Source organism: Haemaphysalis longicornis, unplaced genomic scaffold (assembly GCF_048455015.1).
Source record: "Haemaphysalis longicornis isolate Haplotype H1 unplaced genomic scaffold, Haemaphysalis longicornis Haplotype H1 scaffold_3, whole genome shotgun sequence".
NCBI lineage: Eukaryota > Metazoa > Arthropoda > Arachnida > Ixodida > Ixodidae > Haemaphysalis > Haemaphysalis longicornis.
The window spans coordinates 74417302-74438424 of record NW_027526335.1 but is presented as its reverse complement, the minus strand read 5'-3'; the positions used below and the strand labels follow the sequence as shown (position 1 = coordinate 74438424).

Genomic DNA, 21123 nt, shown 5'->3' with positions numbered 1-21123 from the left:
GTCTGGCTGAACAGTGGAACTGTTTTATGTTCTGTTTTTGACAATAACTGGGAAGATTGCAACGACTGCTGGTAACACAAGCATCACGGCACAGTGTGCTGTGCAGTGAAGCTGCATTTAGGGGCAAAGTCTATGCATTTCCTGCACCCAAAGTTCACTCCCAGGTCCCGTGAAACCGTGCCGTCGTTTGGAGACCAAGAAATTGTGACGACTGACTCCGAGCAATAGTCCTTGAGGGAGTCCGCCGGAGTGTGCCACGTCATAAATGGCAGCTCAACGAACTATACCGTACTGCTCCCTGCGCAACGCGACGTAAATCAAACATCATCTCACAGTTACCTCAAATTTTGCTGCACCACTTGGGAGCAGTTTTTAAACAATATTTTGGCTGGAAAAGCAGATTGGCACAGCGTGGCGATCTGCTTTTCCACTTCCACCCATGCAATTAGGAGATTTTTTTGCAGTGTCGCCTGCCAAATCTGGCACTATTGCATTCGGGATACGTGGTGCGCTTGTACCACATTGACGTAGCGGTAGAATGGGATGGCATGATCCCTAGGTCGTACATACCTTCCCAGTGCTTGCACAGTGCCTCCACCATCTGAAGCCTGTCCATAGACAACTGTGCAACCAGAGTGACGTCGTTGCCCTCTGGTGACTGCAACAAAACACAAAGGCTGCTGCAGACAGTGTGCCCCTCCATTGTGGAATCAAAACGGCCGCTGTTAGACATTACACCTGTCTACCCAACGACGACGGTCTGATCTCTTAACTGTTTGATGATTTACATACTTGACTTCCTTTTTAACATGAGAACAGTACTTTGTTTACCATGCGAAATGCCCGGCATCATCAAAAAGCCCTGTCAGAAAAAAGGTCCACAAATTACCGTATTTTAGCGCGTATAACCCGCCCCTGCATATAACCCGCATCCCCACTTTCCGTCGACGAATAAAAAATATATCTTCACATATTGCCCGCATACTTTATACATAAAAGGATGGACCAAAGCTACTGTTCAAGCAACAGTACACATTTGCTTATGCAAAAGAACTTACCTAGCTGACTACGTAACTAGATGGCCTGCCGCATACACGTTTTCAGGTTGGTATATTGTTGAGCTGTGCGTGCAAAATAAGCACTGCCAGTGGGATAACAGTGGCTTAGTCGCTATTACTGCTGTAGGCGCATCACGGCCCACGCGCATTGGGGTGAAAGAGCACCAAAGGAAATACCTCACATATAATCCACACCTCTACTTCACCCCCAAAATTTTCGCATTTTTGGTGCGGGTTATACGCGCGAAAATACGGTACATCAACTAATCGAAAAATAAATGCTATGGCAAGGGTGTGGTTTTCTGCCCCACCATCACAGCCAGAGTTACTGGATATAGACAGTTGCAAAACTCCCCATAGGCCCCATGTATCGAAAGCCGGTCTTCGGTTGCCCCCCTGCGCCGGGGCAAGCACGGGGCAAGTTGACTAGCCTGTCGTCTGTCGGCAGGACGTTGAAGCAGTACTCAGGTGCTTGCGGCTGCTGCCGTAAGTCATAAAAAGAAAAGCCGCAAAAACACAAGTAAATTTTACGTAATTATTGTGTTTTAATTTAAAAAGCAATCTTTAATTTACAGAAGAATTTTGAATAATAATAGTTTAGCGAAGTTCCGTTTTCACCTCCTAGGTGCCACGCGCGTCGACTTGCCCCTCAGCTTCCACGGAGTGGGGGGGCTAGCGCCGCCCGGATTCTGAAGCGGAGTTTCGCAACTGTCTATATTGAGTAACTCTGATCACAGCTACCACTCTGCAGCTGAACGCGCTAACTGCCGCGCCACCACCGCGCCACCGTTGCAAAAGGAGACAGTGATGAATATCTTTCAGGCTGTGTATGGGGTTGGGCTTTGCTCGTTTGGCGATTCACTAAATGGCACAAGCTGGGCTAAGGTGAGCAGTTTAAACCTCGGGGTGTAGAAACTCAGCTGAGAGACCATCGTCTTGTCTCTTAACCCCACGCACTCAGAAACAGTTTCCCACAACACTAAGCTGAGCCACATAGCTCAGCAACACACTTAGCGACAAGCATTTACGACCATTAAGTGCCCCCATGTTTTTTTTTTCTTTCTTAGTTCGCCCACAATGACTTTTCTCACTATACATGTTTATTGCTTCATTGAAAAGTTGTTGAACACCACTAAGGCCAAAGGTCAAAGGGCCTAGTGCCGAGAAAAGAAGATGCGGCCATACTCACGGGCTCGTAGTCATACTCGATGTAGTACAGATGGGTGCGATGCTGGGCGACCCTTGCTCTCCGAAAGTCATAGCAGGGGTCGTCCTCATCCAACAGGTTCAGCTGCGTGGACCAACAAAGGTGAGTGCACGTGTCAACAAGTTATTCCATTTTGGCTTCACAGCATTGATTGTATACCTCGGAAGCACTCTGGCTTAGTGCATTTTCATGCCAAGCAAATTTTCTGTCCTGCACCTCTGGCGTTTTTTTGTTGTTCTTCGCTGGGGTCAAAAGAGGATGTGTCAAGAGTGCGCAGCCCTACTTGTGCACTCCGGGTTGCCTCAAGCATTGCTTACCTATCCTTGTGTTTTCTACATTATACCATCACGAAGTAAATCCTTAATTTAAATATAATGATGCTGAAATGAAAAGACGGTGGGCAAAATTTTCTTGCTTTACCCATAGCTTACTCGACTGCCGACTACGCTAAAGGGAAATTCTGGCTACCCACGTTCGCCAGGATTTATATAGCCTGTTTTTTCCAATATTCGGACATACGCTCTCTTTCTGTTACCTGTGTGCTCAAGCCCAGGTCACCTCTGGCTATCACAGATGGCTATCACAGACCACCAGCAGAGCTACACCTGTTTATTTGAAAACAGAGTAACTTTGTAGCCCAAGATTAGCACCCTCAATCAGGGCAAGAAAGGAATTCTAATGCTCAGAAAATACCAAATTCTACAATGGCCAAGCTGTATTGCAAACTTACAGAAGCTCGCTGTGCAAACAACGTGCGTGAACTTTCTCAAAGTACTGGGGAGTTCAGGCTACGTGAAGTACCGCGTGCACAAAGGACCATTAAAAAAAAAATTTAAAGCAGTTCCACTGAATGTGAAAGCTGTTGGAAGTGCAGAGCAGTGATTCACCACAATGGCCTGTAGCACCGTTATCCACTCACTGCTATCACCCAATTCAATTCAAATTTCCCACCTTCGCAGTGCTCGTGCGCCCCCTGCCTAAAACTGCGCCAGTGGGAGTTCTGTTCTTTTTGGGCTTGCTTTTCCTCCCACACGTGCCGGCATTGCACTGCCACTTTTTTCGCTTACTATCGCAAAAACCAACCCAACGAGCATTTCTAACTAAATTAACGTGGGCGCTACTGTTTAATTACGTATATTTTGCCTTGAATGTGCCTACAGTTTTCTTTGCGCTAAACAACGGGGAGACGTATGACAAGCGCCACCGGTTCACGAGTTTCGAACGCTTATGACAATATAAACCGCTCGGCTTTCGAAGCCTCTAGGTTACGCCGCGACGACGGAATGCCGTGTAGTTCTACTTGGGTCCAGTGAGCGAGCTACGATGACAAGGCAAGCCCCTAAAGAGCTCTGCACTTAATAAAAGTGGTTCCTCACAGCGTCCTGGACGTGTGAGGCGTGCACGCCAGCCGAAGAGGCCGTGGTGCCGTTGCAGCCAATGAGTTCGCGGCGAAGCAGGTTGCCGTCATACTCGAGGAAGGTGAGGTACAGGTTGCGGAAGAACTCGACGTGCTTGTTCTTAACCTTGAGCTTCTTCGGCGAGTTCCAGTGGATGATCTTGAGCTCCTGAACCTCCGAGTAACATAGCTGCGAGAAAATAGCAGGGAGGGGGGTTAAGGCAAGGGAGAAAGAAACTTTGCTACTAGCAGCTGAATGAAAATTTAAATCTTTTCATGGCTCTCCACTATGGCAGCATGCAAGTGCCACTGCACCGTTTTCATGTTACTGTCCTTAAACAGCAAATAAAGGTGAACACATACTGCAGCAGGCAGAACAGCATCAGAGAAACACCCTAAGGCATACATAATAGCTAAAGGTACCAGCTTACGTGCCCAATACAGTCTACACTCGATACTACAACAAAGCCCCACTTGCAGTCAAAAACTTCGCTAAACTGTGAATTTGTGAGATTTCACAATAGTGAAAATTGTAGATTTCAGCAGTCCAAACAATGTTATAGGTACTTAGAATACTTTTGGTAGTTGTCAGGGACGTATGAACAAAATTTCCTAAAGAACTTCAGGAATAATGACGTTGCCAAAAGCACCAGCTGTTTTTTTTTTTTTTACATCAGAAGCGTTATTTCGGGTACCAAATTGACGAGGGTATCTGCCACAGCTCTTCGTTGTTCGCCAAAATGTTAACTCTTAGCAATAACAAAGCTGCACATGCAGGAAGGAAAGAAGGTGATATAGTGGGTGAAAATTGATCTACAAATCATTACCTGCAGGGCTGTAAACACAGCAGTCATCAAATATTTGACATGTAGTAAGCCTCAAATTGTTTCGCACCCCAAGCAGAAATTAAATCTGCTCTGAACACTTTGAAACTGCCTTGGGCCCATCCCTCGCTATTTGTGCAAGTAATCAGGCCCTATTTATCACAACGTAGATGAACAGTGCGCTGTTTGCGACAGATGCATTCCTTGTTTGGCAGATGCTGACAATGCTATGAAGACGGAGCTGCACATTTTCTTTCATCCTTGTCAAAGTGCTCACAAGCTAAACTCCAGCTAGCGCTTTCTCTTCCCTTTTGGCCAATGGCGTGTTCCGGAGCTCATGAAGTGCTAGTGGGTTCCCATGAAGATGAAAGGAGCGTGCGCAATGCGACTTTTGCATGAGCTAGACAGGCAGCACAATGGTGTGGCCTGGCCTTCTGCTCGACAGAGTGCCATTTGCTGGCAACATTTTTTACATAAAAAGAACGTTTAAGACCTGGATCATATTTTTATTTACTTCTGCTTGTCAAATTGCTCCTTGTACATACCTGCAATACGCAGGGACTTTGTGCAGTAAAAATTGTTTCATTAAATCGAAGAAAAAAAAAATTGCTATTCAATGAAAGAAAATGAAAAATATTCTTACATCATGAATGTCATGAAGGCAATATTTGACCTTATATAACCTTATGGCACAGCCTTTTTCGAGGCAAGACACCTCCTCCGCACATTAATGAGTACCTTCGTACAAGGAGTGCAACTGCCTTTAAGTGTGTGCGCATCAATTTCCTTGATTTGATTGATTATGAGGTTTAACACGCCAACCATACACAGGCAAAGAGGCGCGCTGTAGTGAAGGACTCCAGATTAATTTTGACCACCTGAGGACCTTTAACGTGCGCTAAAATCTCGAACACATGGGCGTTTTTGCTTTTCGCCTCATAAATTCCCTAAATGACTGCACATTGGAATGCTTGGCATGGATGCCTACAGGAAGATGACACTTGCCTCACTCAGTGTGTTGTCACTCAGCTGCACATTCCACTGGCATGGCAGGCGGAACAGCAGGTCAGTGTGTTGCTTCAACATAGCGTTAAAGATGTCCTGCAAGGGAAGAAATCGTTGCCCGTTAATGAGCACTGCCAATAAGTACTAGGCAATCTGCACAAGGCAGACACGGCACTGTCACATGCACTCATGCGCTCCCCTTACATTCTAAGCCAACTGTACTTCAGATGGGGCCATCTGGCCGACAGCAAACATTTCAAGGGATAAAGCCAAATGAAGCACGTGAGGTCGTTCCTCACCTGGTCAGCTAGCGACGTGAACCACATGCTGATAAGCTCCTTCTCTGCGATGAGCTTCCACATTTGCATCCAGTTGCGCTCGCGAAGCTTCTGCAGCTGGAGCAGGATGACTCCCGTGTTGAAACCCCGCCCCTACAGCAAGTGGGCAAAAAGAAGAGTCGCAGTTTCCCACAGCACTGGAAAAGCTCTCCAAGCCCAAATGGGGGCATTATTGCAAAACATGTTGACATATACAGAGAGCTCCCTTGCAAGGTTCTACCTGCTTGAAGTGAGAAAAAAAAGAAGACAAGTGGTGTCGCAGATTTTAGTATGAGGTGAGTGATGTTACCACTACTGAGTGATGTTACCCAGTTGACTGAAACTGACTGGCTGATTGAAATTATTGATTGTCCAATTGTAAGCTACTGACTCAAATCACTGATCAGTTCATCAACCTGACTTCTCTTGAAATGTCAATTATGCCCAAGAGGGAGAGAGAGACATCCCAAAGGCATGCCAATACCAACACTGACAGCTTACAGCGGGAAATGTCTTTCTGCTTTTCAAAACTGATGCATTTCGAGTTCACCCAGTTTAAGTTTAGTGCAGTGTTCTGTTTGGCTTTGAACAGCAAATACTGCACATCAACAAGGGTCTTCTGACATCAACGAGACATCATGTAAAATAAATATAATGAAACGCGACAAAAACATATTTTATTAAAAATACTAACAACGATATCAAACTGTAAATAAGAGTTACAGTGTTATAAATGTAAGCCTGGTCCCCTTCTATTAAAATGAACAGGGAAAGATGGCGACGAGTCAGAACGACCCTGCATTGTGGCACCCGGAAGGAAAAAAAAAACACTTTGTCTCATGCACCCCGCAGCTACATATCAGACACAGCAGCATTAGCAGCAACAGAAACTGAGACTGCTAGATGCTACACAGTAGTAAACTCAAACCTCGCTATATAACGTAACGGGATAAAACGAAATAATGGATATAATGAAGTAAATGAAATTCCCCTTGAAATCCTCATAAAGAACCATGCATTTGAAACTTCGTAACGAAGTAAAATAGACCTGTCAATGGATACAATGAACAATATTAGTCTCCCCTCACAACAAAAACCCCACCGCGGTGTGTAAAGTTCTCCGCATAGTTTCACACTCATCGCCGCTGTTTTAAAACTCCCGCGTCAATGCGCGGCCGAGCCAGCCAATCTCCTCGCTCAGTCAGCGGGGTGGAGCAAGGAGCATGGCTCTCTCAACGCCGATGCCAACGTGCTATTATCACAGATGTCACCGGACAAACTGACGCAAGTGACAACGAAGATGCCGTGGTCTACCATGCCCACGCGTTCGACGTGCCAGTGTCGTTGCATGCACTTGATGTGGTTGGCCTTCTATGTCGTTTCTTCTGTGCCCTGGGCGACGGCAAAAACTGCATCAACTGTCGATGCCATTTTCGCCGTCGCCACAGGAACCAAAGAAACTTCCTTTTCAGTGGTGGCCACCGCTGAAAAGGAAGTCATTCGCTTGTGATGTCCAAAACAAAGGAGCATCACAGACTTTTTTTTCCAGCTGTGTCTAGCTAGGCAGTGTGCGCTAGGCAGTGTGCGCATAAACTAGGCAGTGTGCACATTGAGCAAGCAAAATACTTGTCTTCTATTCAATTTCCTTCGCATGCAAGGGCTGCGAGGCGATTTCCTTCTTTGCATGCTTATAGGTGTGCATCCAACTGATCATACATTGCCGTAAACTGCAATAATTGATATAACGAAATAATGGATAGAACGAAATAATTGCGGCCCCCCTTCAACTTCGTTATAACGAGGTTTGAGCGTAGTTATGTACGCAGCACAACTGCCAGGCGCTCTAAATGTTGGTGGATACTAGAAAAACACAGTTATTAAAACGGCGGTGCACTCACCAGAGCAGGCCACGGACGGTGGTTTTTCCACAGCTTCCCCAGGTACCAGTCGCTCTGGTTTTCTACTAGACCAATGGCCTGGAACAAGAATGAGCAACACACGCAACTGCAGTGGGACACAATAACAGCTAAAGAAGCACGCAACAAGTTTTCAGCCATCATCCAGCAGCTGTAAAGTGACAACTGGATTTGTTAGTTTTGCTGGGAGAAAGGCTTAACTACCTTTTTAAAAAAAGTGTCAAACAATCAAAAATGCAAAAATATATTGATTTCTGACCCTGCAGATGTCAGCATGCTAAAACATTACAAGGCTTTATTAATCTAAAGTTGTCTAAGTACAAACAGTCGGCGGCATCTTAGCCTTCAACCCAGCGTCCCGGCTAATTGTGGTCGTAGCACCAAATCCTCCCCTGGCGAGCCTGGGCGGGCAAAAGTGAGTTGTAATTGCCATAGCAACGTCGCCGCCATCTTGAGCTTGGAGGCGTACTAATTGTCATGGCAACACTGCGAGGAGTCACAAAATGGAAGGGGGGGGAGGGTGTTGATGCTTTCCACCCCTCGCTTCTTCCCGCCTCGCTGCCGCTCTGCTGCTAGCCCCGCCACCCCGCGCCCATTGCGCCGCCCGCTAGGCCTCGCCGAGATCGGCGCGCAGCCATGCAGGCGTACATAAGCTGTTAAGATGGCAGCCGAAATCGCACTTTAACACTTTATTCATGTTACGAAAAAACGACCGAGCACAAACGCAACGTGCCGTGAGAAGCACTGATGTACGACACGGCATAAATTAAGTTCACATCGAACACGGTACACGTAGTTGTACAGCTCTTTGCACGACACCAGCGTTATCGCGCAGAATAAATTCACGCTTCACGAACGAGTGTCTCACCTTCTGCTAACACGAGGCAAAATCATGTCTTGCTGCGCTTCGTCACTGTGCATGGGGAATAGAAGCGCTCTTCTGTGGTCTTGAGAACGCTGACACAATATTTCTACCAGGCTACGACGCGCACGCGAGCCCTGCGACTTCTCTCGCGCACCGCCGCCGCTGTTGCTCCGGCAGCTGCGGCGACTGTTTTCCCGTTGTCGCGCATGCGCGCCTGAAGTCACGCCAGGAAGAGGTAGAGTGGGAAAAACAGTGAGAGGAGGAGGAGTGTTTTGCTTGCCCCGCGCCGCTGCTACTTGGAGCAGGTAAATCAAAGAGGAACTAGCAAGAAGTCACCTCGGACTGGTACAAATCCTATGCATGGAGACAAAGGAATCACGCTTCTTGTAATCAAGAGGTCATTTTGCATGATAGACACAAGCCCAGTTCGATTTAGTGCATCCACTAATAGCCAGCGTGCAGTGCTATCAAATGCAACACTTTTTCTTACCTGCTTGGAAGTGAACTTGTGAAATATCCTCCACAGTTCGGCAATATCTGATGCAAAAGTTATGTCGGTGTCCAGCACTATCACCTGCACAACAACAAAAAAGATTGTAAAAATAAAAATAATATAAAACGATTTCGTCTGAAATAGAAAGGTGCAAATACACCTAACCAAACCTGCACAACAACAAAAAATATTGTAAAATAAAAATAAAATAAAACGATTTCGTCTGAAATAGAAAAGTGCAAATATACATCTAACCAATTAAGCCCGGTTTATGTTTAAATGAAGCCAGGGGATTGTCTATTTTCATTTCTTGCTCATCAGGTTATTTTTTTACTGATTTCCTGACTACCAGGTTCAAAAAGAATTTCTAGACATGTAATTTGTTAAACGTTCAACCTTTGCAGCCAACGAACAGCTATCACAGGAAGACTTTCGCATCTCTCCTTGTTTTTGTGATTTTGCAAACAATGCAATTCCAATACACCCAATGAAGTAAAACCCCTAAACTAAAAGCACGAAAAAAGCATCCACCTGCAGAATGATTAAGAAGAAATTGGCTGATCAAAGCTAGCCGAGAGGCTTGACGGCTAAAAGACACACACACACACACTCAGGGAAAGGCGTAAAGTCATCCCCCCAAGTGGCACACTTGCCTTGTCGAGGGCTTCAGGGAGTGCCTTGGGCAACACCAGCTTCATGAGCCCGTAGACTCCAGAGTAGTGCTTGTTTGGGATCCACGACACCTCGCCTTGGAAGTTGTCCGTCAGGTAGAAACTCACCTCCACTGCAAAAGGGAGAGTTGGACCACTGTTAAAGCAACGCTCCAGCTCTGAGGGAACAAGGTCGGACACAGTCCACTTCGTCCATGGCAAAAAGAAAAAAATTCAAATTTTAGAGTTTTTATGCGCCGAAGCGCATACACCTGGGCTATGAGGTGTGCCATAGTGGAGGGCTCCGGATTAATTTGGACCACCTGGGGATATTTAACGCGTGCCGAAATCTCGACACACAGACATTTTCGTTCTCCGCATCCAACAGAAAAACCACCATCGCAGTAAGTATGTGGCTGTGGCACACAATGAGCCTGAGATCCATGCATGAACAAAAATATCAAAGACAGACACAAACTCTTGCATGCATGTATGCATGCCTCACTATACACAACACGTTTCATTTATATGTGCACGACAGAATGAATGGACACCGATTTATTTACACCGCATGTTTACAGTGCGACAGAAACAGCATGAAGCTGACTGGAGTGGGAGCACAATACTCGTGCTAAATTCTTCCCGGTTTTACGCTCACTACTGCATGGACAAACTGGGTGGCCCGTTACATTGACTGTAGAATCCCAGTAGGAGAGGGGCATCAACTCATCTGAAAACGCTGGAATACAATGACTTCACTAATGTGGTTCATGATATCAGATATAGGGAGAAAAAAAAAAAAAAAAAGGAAATTGTGCCCATCGTGCATGTTAAACTGTGCACAACAAAGTAGGTAGGCAGGTGCTCAGCCTTCATTACCACGAGCCCTTTAACAAGCAATCGGTAATTTTCTCGTAACAGTACAAGTACAATTGTTTGATCATGGCAGTTTGACCTGAGTACAGTTGTTTGACCATGACATTCATGTACGCACCACAACTGTGGAAATCCGAAGCTGTGATGCACTAAAGGGGCCATGCAGAGAAAACACAAGTTGGGTTCATTCGAAAGATTGCCTCGTTAGGATAATACTAACACCACTTTAACACACACTTCGCTAAAATAAGTGATACAATTAGGAAAAAAAGGGAATGGCCATGCGACCCACTAGCTCATTTGCTGCAACCGAACCTATGATGTCATATACCCAGCTGCGCGATTGCCTGACGCCGGCAAAAGAACATGCAAATTAGGCAGAGCTTGCTTATAAGCTTGCCGAGCGAGCTATTTGCGCTTAAATGTAATGCATATTCATTTTACAGCAGTAACAATTGTGCGGTACACAATGAAAGTTGCGAAAATACACGTAAGCATAGAAGTACCGATGCGCACTGCTGTTGGTACCGGAGCTCACTATGCTTGTTTTAGCTGCACAGCATTCCGCCGCTTTGCATGGCACTAGCCGATTGGCGTAAGCCACGTTGTCATACGTGGCCCTGCTTGTCGAGGACGCCCCATGTTTCACGAAACGATTACTTTCCACAGTAATAAAAACAAACTATGTGCAAATATGGTCAGAAACAAAGCGACGGTGGACAACGGTCCATGGCTGAGTATGGTAGCACCATCTGGGAGGACTGACAGCAAGCAAGGCTGCAGGGCCGAACGACATAGTGGAAGTTCGTTTGAATATGTGCACTGATGACTTCATGGCAGACGTCCCAGAAACAGACGATATAGCGGGAGAATAAAAATTTTAACCCAAATTGATTAATTTCTCACTAAAGACGGCATCATTTGCTGCTGGACAAGCGCTGGGGGCACTTTAAAACACGAAATCTTTCGAATAAAGCAAACTTGTATTTTGTATTTTAAGTGGGGAGGGGAAAAAGGCCAAGAGCAGTGTCCCACAAAACCCCTTGGAGGCACGTTTGCAAATCGGCCAAAATACTAAAACAGGGAAATATCAACCAACTCCTGCCCCCCCCCCCCATCAAGCAGACTGAGGCCTCCCAACCAGAGTTCTTCAATGTTGTACCTCAACTGCCGAAACTCCGCTTCACAATCCAAGCAGTGCAAGCACCCCTACTTCGCTGTAAGTGAGGGGCAGGTGTTGTGTGTGTAATTTAGTTATGTTCATGGCACCAGGTGGCGCACAACGTTAAGGTGGCCAGTTTCCACTGACATCATCAGTAACCACAGCCCGGTTATAAATAGCGTGCAATAATATAAGGGCTCTCTTTTCCCGTGGTCACGAGGTAGCGTCTGTGTCCCTCTGTCACGTTTGTGACTCGCTGTGCATTGGATACAATAGCAGGTGTGTTGGTGTGGCACCTAGGGGATAAAAACTGAACTATGCTAAGCATTTAGTGAACAGAGCCTGAGAAATAAAGCTCGCATTTAAAATTGTACAACAGTAAGTTAGGTAACGTTCACTTCTGTTTCCCTGTTGTTGTTTTTTAACTTTCAGTAGCAGCCCCAAGTGCTTGAGTACTACTTTAGCTTTCCCTGGACAGATGGCAGGCCCATTCCCCTGCGCCATTCTTTCCCCTGTTTGTTCCCAGGGCAGGAGCCCAAGAGCAGACCAGTTTTTGATACACAGGGCCCACAGGGAGTTTCGCAACTGGTGTATATTGAGTAACTTTGCTCCCAACCGCCATTTCTCCAGCTCCCTTCCCAACAGTGGCACCAAACAACAGTGACAAAAGCACAACAGCAGCAATGCAAAAGTGGAAGAAGCCAAGGCCAGCGAGTGTGGGAGGTCAGTTGCTCGGTGCAAAGCAGCCTCACCCGCAGGCACGTTCCAGGTGCGGAAGAGGGTCTGCAGCACGAGGTGTGCCACGGCGTCCGAGATGAAGTGGAAGTGGAGGGGGTTCTTGCGGTAGAAAAGGATGCTCTTGACCAGGGTGACCACCGAGCGCGAAGCGTTGTAGCCCGCGCACACGATGGCCACCTGCAGGACCTCGCACTTGGGCACCTCGGGCAGCTGGCCGCCCCCTCCTCCCCCTCCCCCTCCTCCGTTGCAGGGGACGTCCGAGGAGCCATTGCGGGACTCCCGCTGCATCAGCTGCATCAGCTGCTGTCGGGACAGGCTGCAATGCAGGCGCGGAGAATCGGGAGGCAGATTACGAGACGGCACAGTAGCACATTTTCACCCAAATGACCTGCGCCGGCATATAACCCACACTCCCAAGAGAGGAGAAAAAAAAAAAAAGAAAGAAAAAAAAAAAAGTCCCTGCTCATTCCACCCCCACGATTGACAACATAATGCAATCTTTTGGTCTTTGAAAAAGAAAAAAAGTACCATGCAATTACGTCGTGTTTACTAAGATCAGTGGTAATGAACCTTTTTAATTGCCCTTACCCGCTTAACAGCGAATCAACCCTCCACTTTCTCCCCAATCTCCTTCTCTCAATAAAAATATGCGACGAAAAATCACACTGCTGCATACTGAGCCAGTCCATATTGCCCCTGCCATCCTGTTTTCTTTTAAGCACTGCTTAAAAAGGCAGCCAGCTGCTGCAGGTTGTAGCCAGCTCCCCTCTCACTGACTGTCACGTCAGTGCCTGCTATCTGATCCTCCCAGACTCCCGCACAACAGAAAGCGCGCTCATGGTATGGGATAACTCTGTGTCCCAGACTAAACAGCGGCAATTCCTTTTCTTGTTGCTTTTGACAGTGAAGAGCAGGGGAAAAAATGCAATGGTGGCCGTGAGAACACGTGCATCAGGGTCCGGAGTGCATGGCAAAGCTGCACCTTGGGACAAACTACACGCATTATCCTTTTTGGTGAAAAGACACTTGTGCAACAAGGCACGCCGTAGTCAAGGACTCTGGATTGACCGCCTGCCTAAAAACTCAACCCACAGGCGTTTCCTTTTGACCTCCATTAAAAAAAAAAAAAGAGAAAGAAAAGAAAAGAAAAAACCCGCCCCAGCCACAGTGGCCACAATCGAACGCGCATCTTTGGCTTCAGCAACTGAGCCACTGTGGCGGGTTCACATATTATTTGAACCTTAACTCTCTCAAGATTTTTCAACTATCAGAGTGGGTTGTGCGCCCAAAAATACGGTATTGGGCAAGCAACTGAGGAGGACACAGATGCGGACATGTTCGGGGCTGACAGAGCGGGTTCTCTCTCACCTGAGTTGCCTCTGAAGAAGCTGGTTGTGCTGTTCAACCTCTCGGACACGGTCGGCGAGAATGGCTTCCCTCTTTGTGAACCCAAGCAGGTTGCTTTCGGGTGCTGCGGCAGAACAACAACAACAACGTTGTGCAACGCAAATGCAAATCCACCGAATTATCTATGAAAGCTTGGAGCAAATTGAACGAGGATAAACCCCTGATGGCTTTACCAGCAGTGTGTGACATCGCAGGTAGGTGGAACATTTGGGCTAAATACAATATAGAACCTCGTTACAGACGACACTGTTACAAGAGACCCTTGGTTATAAGAGATGTTTTAATGAAAACGATTTGGTTGGTTTTCCTATGTTTGTCATGTTAGCAACATCGCATACAAGAGACCTTGTTTACAAGAGACATGTTTCCAGAGTCCCTTGAGTGTCTCTTGTAAAGAGGTTTTACTGTATCTCGGAAAAAAATCAATTCTCCCATAATCTTTATCGCAAATTCATTAAAGCTAACTTTTCTGTTCACATCACGAGTGGATATAACAATAACAGACAAGTTTCTTGCTTCTCACGTTGCTTCATGGTAACAGGGTTCAACTGCATCGTCACAGCAAATGCACACCCCTTTAAACTCCTACAGCACTGAACTGATGGAGAGATAATCAGACTTCATGTTAAAAATTACGAGAGAACCTGGCTGGCCTTTCCACAAAAAAGTCAGACTGCACGAAGTGTGAGAGGAAGCATCAAGGGGAAACAAAAGCGACAGTGCAGGAGAAAACCAAAATTGTGGAGCCTCTATGCTACCATGTAGAATGGACCACAGTGAAAGCTGACTTCTGTTGAAGGTCTGCTTAGACCTTTAAACACCCCCCAAGTCTACATTGCAACGCTCCTGAATGACCGGAGAGACCTAACATACAATTTGACGCCTGCATAGAGGTTCACGAAATGCATGCACATCCCTTCCCATCATGCAACCGTGCTCCGCGACATATTCTTTCTGCAGAAACCATCATGGTTCACAGACAGGTCTCGATTTCCAGTGCCATGCCTTTTGCCATAGCAACCACCTCTGTTGCCACAGCACCTATCGGGCATATTGGAAAGTTTTGCAAACTGCAAGGTGAAATCCTGCAGGTACCTTTTTGTAGTTTTTTTGTTTAAACAAAGGAATTGAGAGCCTTACTGACTGCCTTGTAGCTCTTCTGGTTACCTTCACACCTGAGTAGGCTGGAATAAATTGTATTCCCAGTTGCAGCACCACACTGCGCATGCTACTTGCCCTTTGTCATATTGTAATACAAAACACATCCCACTTTTCCACATACCCTGCTTCCTCCAACATGAAGTTCAGGCTTTAATGTAACATTACAAGCACCCCCCTCCCCCTGCCCGTGGTGCTGAAAGTACTGCAGTTGAGGTTTTTGTTTCGCTGCAGGGTGGTTTTGCTGTGACATTTTTTACAGTACATAACTGCATGAACTGTAGCACTCTTCATAATATGGTAAAGGCAGCATGAAGCAAAGCTGGGAGTTTTGTCCGCAAACAGCAGGGATGTAACAACATCTACACACCATCGAGACCAACACCACCAATGAGGTCAAAGTGGGGTTGAAAAATTCAGGGTTGATTCATTTCTCAAAGGTAATGGGAAGAACAATGAATGTGGTGACAGATTGCGGGTGTACTCCCGCACATGAATGTGCCATATTTTCCGGTGTATAAGTTGCATTTTTTTTCTGAAATTTTCGTTGGTGCTTCTTATCTACCGGTGCAACTTATGTATGGAATAAATTTGGTGCGTGGTCCGCGCTCGAAAAGGTGCCTTAGTGCTGTGTGATGTCAGCGCACGTTAAAGAAACACGGCTCTCTATGGTCTAAATGAATGAATTCTTTGTTAGCGAGTCGGAGGAAAATGGTTTCGATGGTTTTGCCCAAACACCGTCTGTAAGTACATGCCATCTGTGTGTATCAATAAACCATTTTTGAGAAGTTAGTTAGTTCTGTCTAGACTTTGGACGGCAGATGCACGTGTTTAGCACTGCTTACCGGGGGACGCGTTCAGAGGCGGCGGCTGCCGCAACCATGTACTTTCGCCGCACTTTCTAACGAACTGATCCTCTACGAGTTTACCTGATTACCGGTGCGTCTCATACACCAGTGCGACTTATATACTTTTTCTTTTTTTCGGAAAAAACTGCCGTTTTCAGAGAGGAGGTGCGGCTTATGCAAAAGTGCTACTTATAGACCGGAAAACACGGTACACCTCCTTAACCCCTCTTCGGGTTATTGAGAAGCAAATAAGACACCGCTATCCCCTTTTCATCAAAATTCTGCCGGACGGTACGTCTTTCACGGCCCTGCTCCCCAAGAAGGGTGAAGGCATGCCATCCTACTCCGGTGCCTAGATCCCTCACTATTCTCATGAGCAATCCCACTCATCAGTCTACTCATCAGCAAGGAGAGAGTCCTGATGATGACCACAATGATGATGTACACGCGGACAAACCTGCGCTTTAATAAGCCAGTCGTACGCTACACTCCGGCTACAAGGAGCAGAAGCCGCTGCTGCCTCTATAAGTATGCACGCACCTTGTGTTCCCTTGCCATCGAGGTAGAGCAGCAGCAGAGCGGGCACGCCCACCACAGCAAGCACCAGGGTGAGCAGGGCTGCCTGGCGGTGCTGCCTGCGCATGGCCACCACCCCACGGGGGGCCCCACACCCGCCTTCCTAGCTGCTCCGACGGCCACCCACCACCACAGAGGAGAGGGGGCGGCGGCAGCAGCACGCCCCGCTTCTGCCCCACCAGGAGGGGAACAGGTCCGTCAACATGGCTTCAATCTCAGCCGCCCACAGACTGTCCACAGCAGCAGCTCCTAGGAGGAGAACAGAATGGCAGGCATCAGGGAGACAGTGACAACGACCACACTCCTTTGAAGTGCACTTAGAAGGGCCGACCAACAGGGTAGGTCGGTTTTGAATGGACCTTTTTCCAGTAACGCTCTGCACATGCATGCGCTACTCTCGCTCCTAGCGACTGATGCGCCATTATTGTGGGGCAAAATGTAAACAAAACGACATCATATTGGATTAGCCAGTTGCGAACGCTGAGCCACCTAAGTGCTGCTATGTTTTCTGAGCCCTGAAAGCGGTCGACAGTTAGGCGCTACGCCTTCCGACAAAACATTTTTCTGCCACCAAAACCATGCGTGGCGCCTGGGACGGCTTCCCCAATTCCGCAGGGCAGGCGGAAAAAAAGGGGGCGTGTTCTTCCATAATCCCCTAAGTGTGGTTAAGGCAGCCACCGCAGGAGGGCTATGCTACCGGAAAAAGGTCCATTGTTGCTACCAACAGGGAAAGGAGCTGCTCTTCCCTTTGGGAATCCTCAGCGGCTGTAGCAGAGAAAAGAGCACTTCCGCAACAGTGTGCATGATCAAGGGGGAATCACGAGGCACCCTTTGCCTAGCCCGTACTGCCCTGCACAACGGGCACTTCATCATGGTAGTGAATGACACAGCTGGTTGAGGCACTCAGGCCTACCCAGGGAACACGAACAATTTCTCGTTTATCAGAGTGAAAGGAGACTGCAGGTAGGTTACCGACAATGCGCCATGCTTGCCAATCATATTTTTCACCGACACACGTTGCATTCTAGCTAAGTGGAGAAGGGCGGACATGGGCCACGAAGTAGACTGTCTGCTTGATGCAACCAGCAGATGGCAAACAATCCATCGGGGACGAGAAACACGAGGCACTTTCTTTATAGAGATGTCTGCAGCCACCAGAGCCGAGTTCTTTCTTTCCTCAAATTCTGAAATACCTTACACGACTAAAGTCTTTGCGACATTTCAAAAATGGTCTGTTCTTTTTTTCTTATCTCTGGTGAACCCCTTTGCGTGGCAACAATCATTACATATTTGCTTACCAAGGGCATAACAGTACCCCCACTAACATCTGCACCTGTCAGGGTCGCATAAAAGCAACTTTATACACTTTTCCCCTGCTTCAACAAAGTGAAAGATGCCACCTAAGGCTGCTTAGGTTATTACGCATTTAATTGTGTGTACCCACAGCAATCTGGTGAATTACGGACTCCACAGTTGTGGATACCAGGGGCGCAGTCAGGGGGCGTGTTACGGTGTCAGAATACCCCCCCAAAATTTCTGAGTGCTACGTCCCTCCCTGCCTCTTCCTTTACCCTCTTTAAAGTGAAAGCACTTATTAGTGGGACTGATGGTGTCCTGTCAAAAACTAATGCATTTCCCCATAGACCGGTTGGTCGACCGAAAAGCTCTGATAAGATCTTTGGACACACGGCGCACACGTGAAACCAGGCTTCCATTGCGCCAAAATCGCGAAAGAGGAACAGTTCCAGATGAGACAATTCAAGCATCGAACATGAAGAAGGAGTGCAATAGTATACCTTTATTTCATAAATCCCGTATCGGAATACATTTAGATCGTTCGTAGATGCGTTTACTTAGTGTGCAAGAAATCATCGCATGCGTTCCGTTCTTTGAAGGAAAGTTTGGCATCCACCTCAATGCAGCTGTACGGCTAGAAAGGAAAACTATACAGCTTTCTCAGAAACTTCATGGTTGAAGAAAAATTCGACCTGGTCAAGGACATACGGCTGCATTGAGGTGGAGGTTAAACTTTCCTTCGCAGAAACTTACTCCACCTTGGGGATTTCCCCTAAATCTGGTCAATTAACGCAGGTTCATTCTTTGTTTGTGATTTGGGTCTTTGAAGGTTTTACCGTCGCTTCGACACACTTTCAGCGAAGTTTTGATGCATTTTTGATGATAGAAAGCTTTCAAGCTTCTCTCAACTTTCTTTGGGAAAGGACGGCCAGGTTTTTTCACCTAAGCTATTTATACATATCGAATCGGTAGATTATAATGTAAAAACCAAAGAAGGGGGTCGTCTTATTAAAGTCAAAAATGACTAAAATTTTGTTTGGGTGCACGATCTCTCTCTCTCTCTCTCTCTCTTTTAACCGGCGGCGTATACGCCCCCCCCCCCCCAACAATATTTCTGGCTACGCCAGCGGTGGATACATTTGTGTCATATGCACGCCGCACTGTTGCAACATGTGCTACTTGCCAAGCGAAAAAAAAAAAAAACGAAGCAATATCCTGCAGCCTCACATTTATAAATGTTTGACTAGGAGCATGGAAAAGAAATTATAACCGTTTGTTTTCTGTTCACACGTGTTCTAGTACAGTGCCCTGCCACCCTCGACACTTGATAACCCCCCTCACCCTAACAGACACAAAATGATTATATATGCGGGATGCAACACAGCGAACAGCAAAGCCAACGACAGTACGCGTTCACTCACACCTGCGCGGCACTGCGAAAGGATGTTGTCAAGCGTATCGCGCCAAAGCCCTTCTGCTGCGCCGCTATCACGCCGGCTGTGCCACCAGCCCACAACTAGCACATATGACGCGTCTCACCTCACGGAATCTCTGAAGCATGAAATCAGCAGCGCATATAAGGTGCTCGCCGATTGATCTGCTCATATGCAAACGCCCGCGCGCGCCCACGCACAGCTGAGCACACGCGGACGTGCTGTTTCGAAGACGTCCGCGGGCTCATGCGAGCGTGAACGATCCGTTCTTCCGCGTACTTCGGGAGCTCCCGAACGCACCGCTCTAGCAGGCGATTAAGCAGCCTGTTTGAAACCTATTAAGCCTAAGAAGGTTGAACGAGACGCGCGTGTCCGCGCCCGCGCGGAAACGCTGGAAATACCTGCGGTTTTATGAAGAGCGGGCTGTGCGTTGACTCACGAAGCCAGTCATGTCGGCACGGCGATGGACTCGGGAACGCTGCATGCTGACGCTGCATGCAGCCCCCGGAGCGTTGAGACAACGGGAATAACGGTACCCTACAAACTGTCCCAATCAGCAGGCGGTCCGAAACTCCACAAGGCAAAGCGAAAAAAAAAACGCGAACGGAAGTAGTTCGATCCCACTGTGTGGGCGGAGGGGTTGCTGGCCCCGTCAGACGAGCTGGGCTTGGCGGCGGCGAGCGCGACGAGAACCTGAGGCGCCCGTGGTGGCGGCCGCCGCCGAGCCCGGCGCGAGTTTCAAATCCGTCAGGACGTGATTGAACCGTCTGATCGTAGTTGTCACAGTTAACGGTGGCATACGCGCGTTCGTATTTCGATTTTCGCTCGTTACTACACACAGGCGAATGGTAGCAGACCTTTGTGACCTTTCATCCCTCAAAGATGGTTTTGCCGCACGCGCGGCACCGCAGCCGCGAATTCGCGGGTAAATTTGCACCTCGTGAAACGGGCTTTCTGTATAAATGTACACTTGTCAGTGATACTCTTGTTGCCCTGGTCAAAATATAATCTTCTCCCTTTTTTCACCACAACTGTACATTCTGACGTATTTTTGGGTGACTAATTTTGGTGCAATATTCCGCAGAATACGCGACGATCCCTAACCGTCGCATGTGTGCAAAAATAAAAAAAAAGGATTCTTGGATGACAAAGCGACAATCAAATAAAAGTTGTTTGCTTCGTGCTTTTCACGTTTATATTATCCGCTCTGTGGTTTGTTCGTTTTAGATGAATTAGTTCTGACTTCTACGTTGTTTGCTTCTATGTTCGCTAAGCCTTTACATTTGTTCCACATTTCCGTTCTTTGTTAGGTGCCATTTCTTCTTATGTAGACAAAACAAAAATTTCAAGCAGTGATAGCAACTCTGCCACAATTCTCGGAACATGCAAATAATTTTTATGAGGCATTTTATTTTTCTTGTTCGTGAGGGTTAATAGTGATGTATTTAGTTAGGATAGGTATGAATAGCTAATGAACTTCATAGTTATCAAACTATTAAGCGAAATGTACACCTATATATAGTTGTACATTTAACTTAGTAGTTTCAGTTAATAGTTATGTATTTGTTGTACATTATCTAATCCCCTGAAAAATCATATGGACGAGGTCGAGGTGCAATCTCAGTTCCCTCACCACCCCCGCATAGTTTCTGACCACGCCCCTGGTTCCACTTATATTATCTATTGGGGCAACAAATTTGGGGTATATGCAAAAAGGAATATATATAACTGTATTCAAGCTTACCTTGTGGTCTCTCTACCTCACAATATGCATAACCCTAGCATTGCACAAGGCAGGCATTCATGCACACTGCGAGGAACCACCGCGGGTTCGAGCTATTTGAGCACGCTCGCGATACTGAAACGCCGTCGCCCAAATCAACACCGCCTCTGTTGGG

The 21123-nt window shown here is 47.0% G+C and overlaps 1 protein-coding gene across 1 annotated transcript in view; it reads right to left on the bottom strand.

Annotated features, from left to right (window-relative positions):
• The window catches only part of LOC144174639 (xylosyl- and glucuronyltransferase LARGE1-like), a 35110-nt gene extending 15195 nt beyond the window's left edge, over positions 1-19915 (bottom strand). The window contains exons 1-12 of the mRNA XM_077703425.1: positions 19627-19915; positions 16461-16745; positions 13876-13978; positions 12522-12823; positions 9735-9865; positions 9079-9162; positions 7706-7783; positions 5790-5921; positions 5491-5586; positions 3642-3851; positions 2248-2349; positions 571-658 (exon numbers count right to left, since the gene is read on the bottom strand). Coding sequence (XP_077559551.1) covers positions 571-658; positions 2248-2349; positions 3642-3851; positions 5491-5586; positions 5790-5921; positions 7706-7783; positions 9079-9162; positions 9735-9865; positions 12522-12823; positions 13876-13978; positions 16461-16563 — 1429 coding nt within the window. The 5' untranslated portion in view covers positions 16564-16745; positions 19627-19915. The remainder of the gene's footprint in view (positions 1-570; positions 659-2247; positions 2350-3641; positions 3852-5490; positions 5587-5789; positions 5922-7705; positions 7784-9078; positions 9163-9734; positions 9866-12521; positions 12824-13875; positions 13979-16460; positions 16746-19626) is intronic.
• Between the last annotated feature and the right edge of the window lie 1208 nt (positions 19916-21123).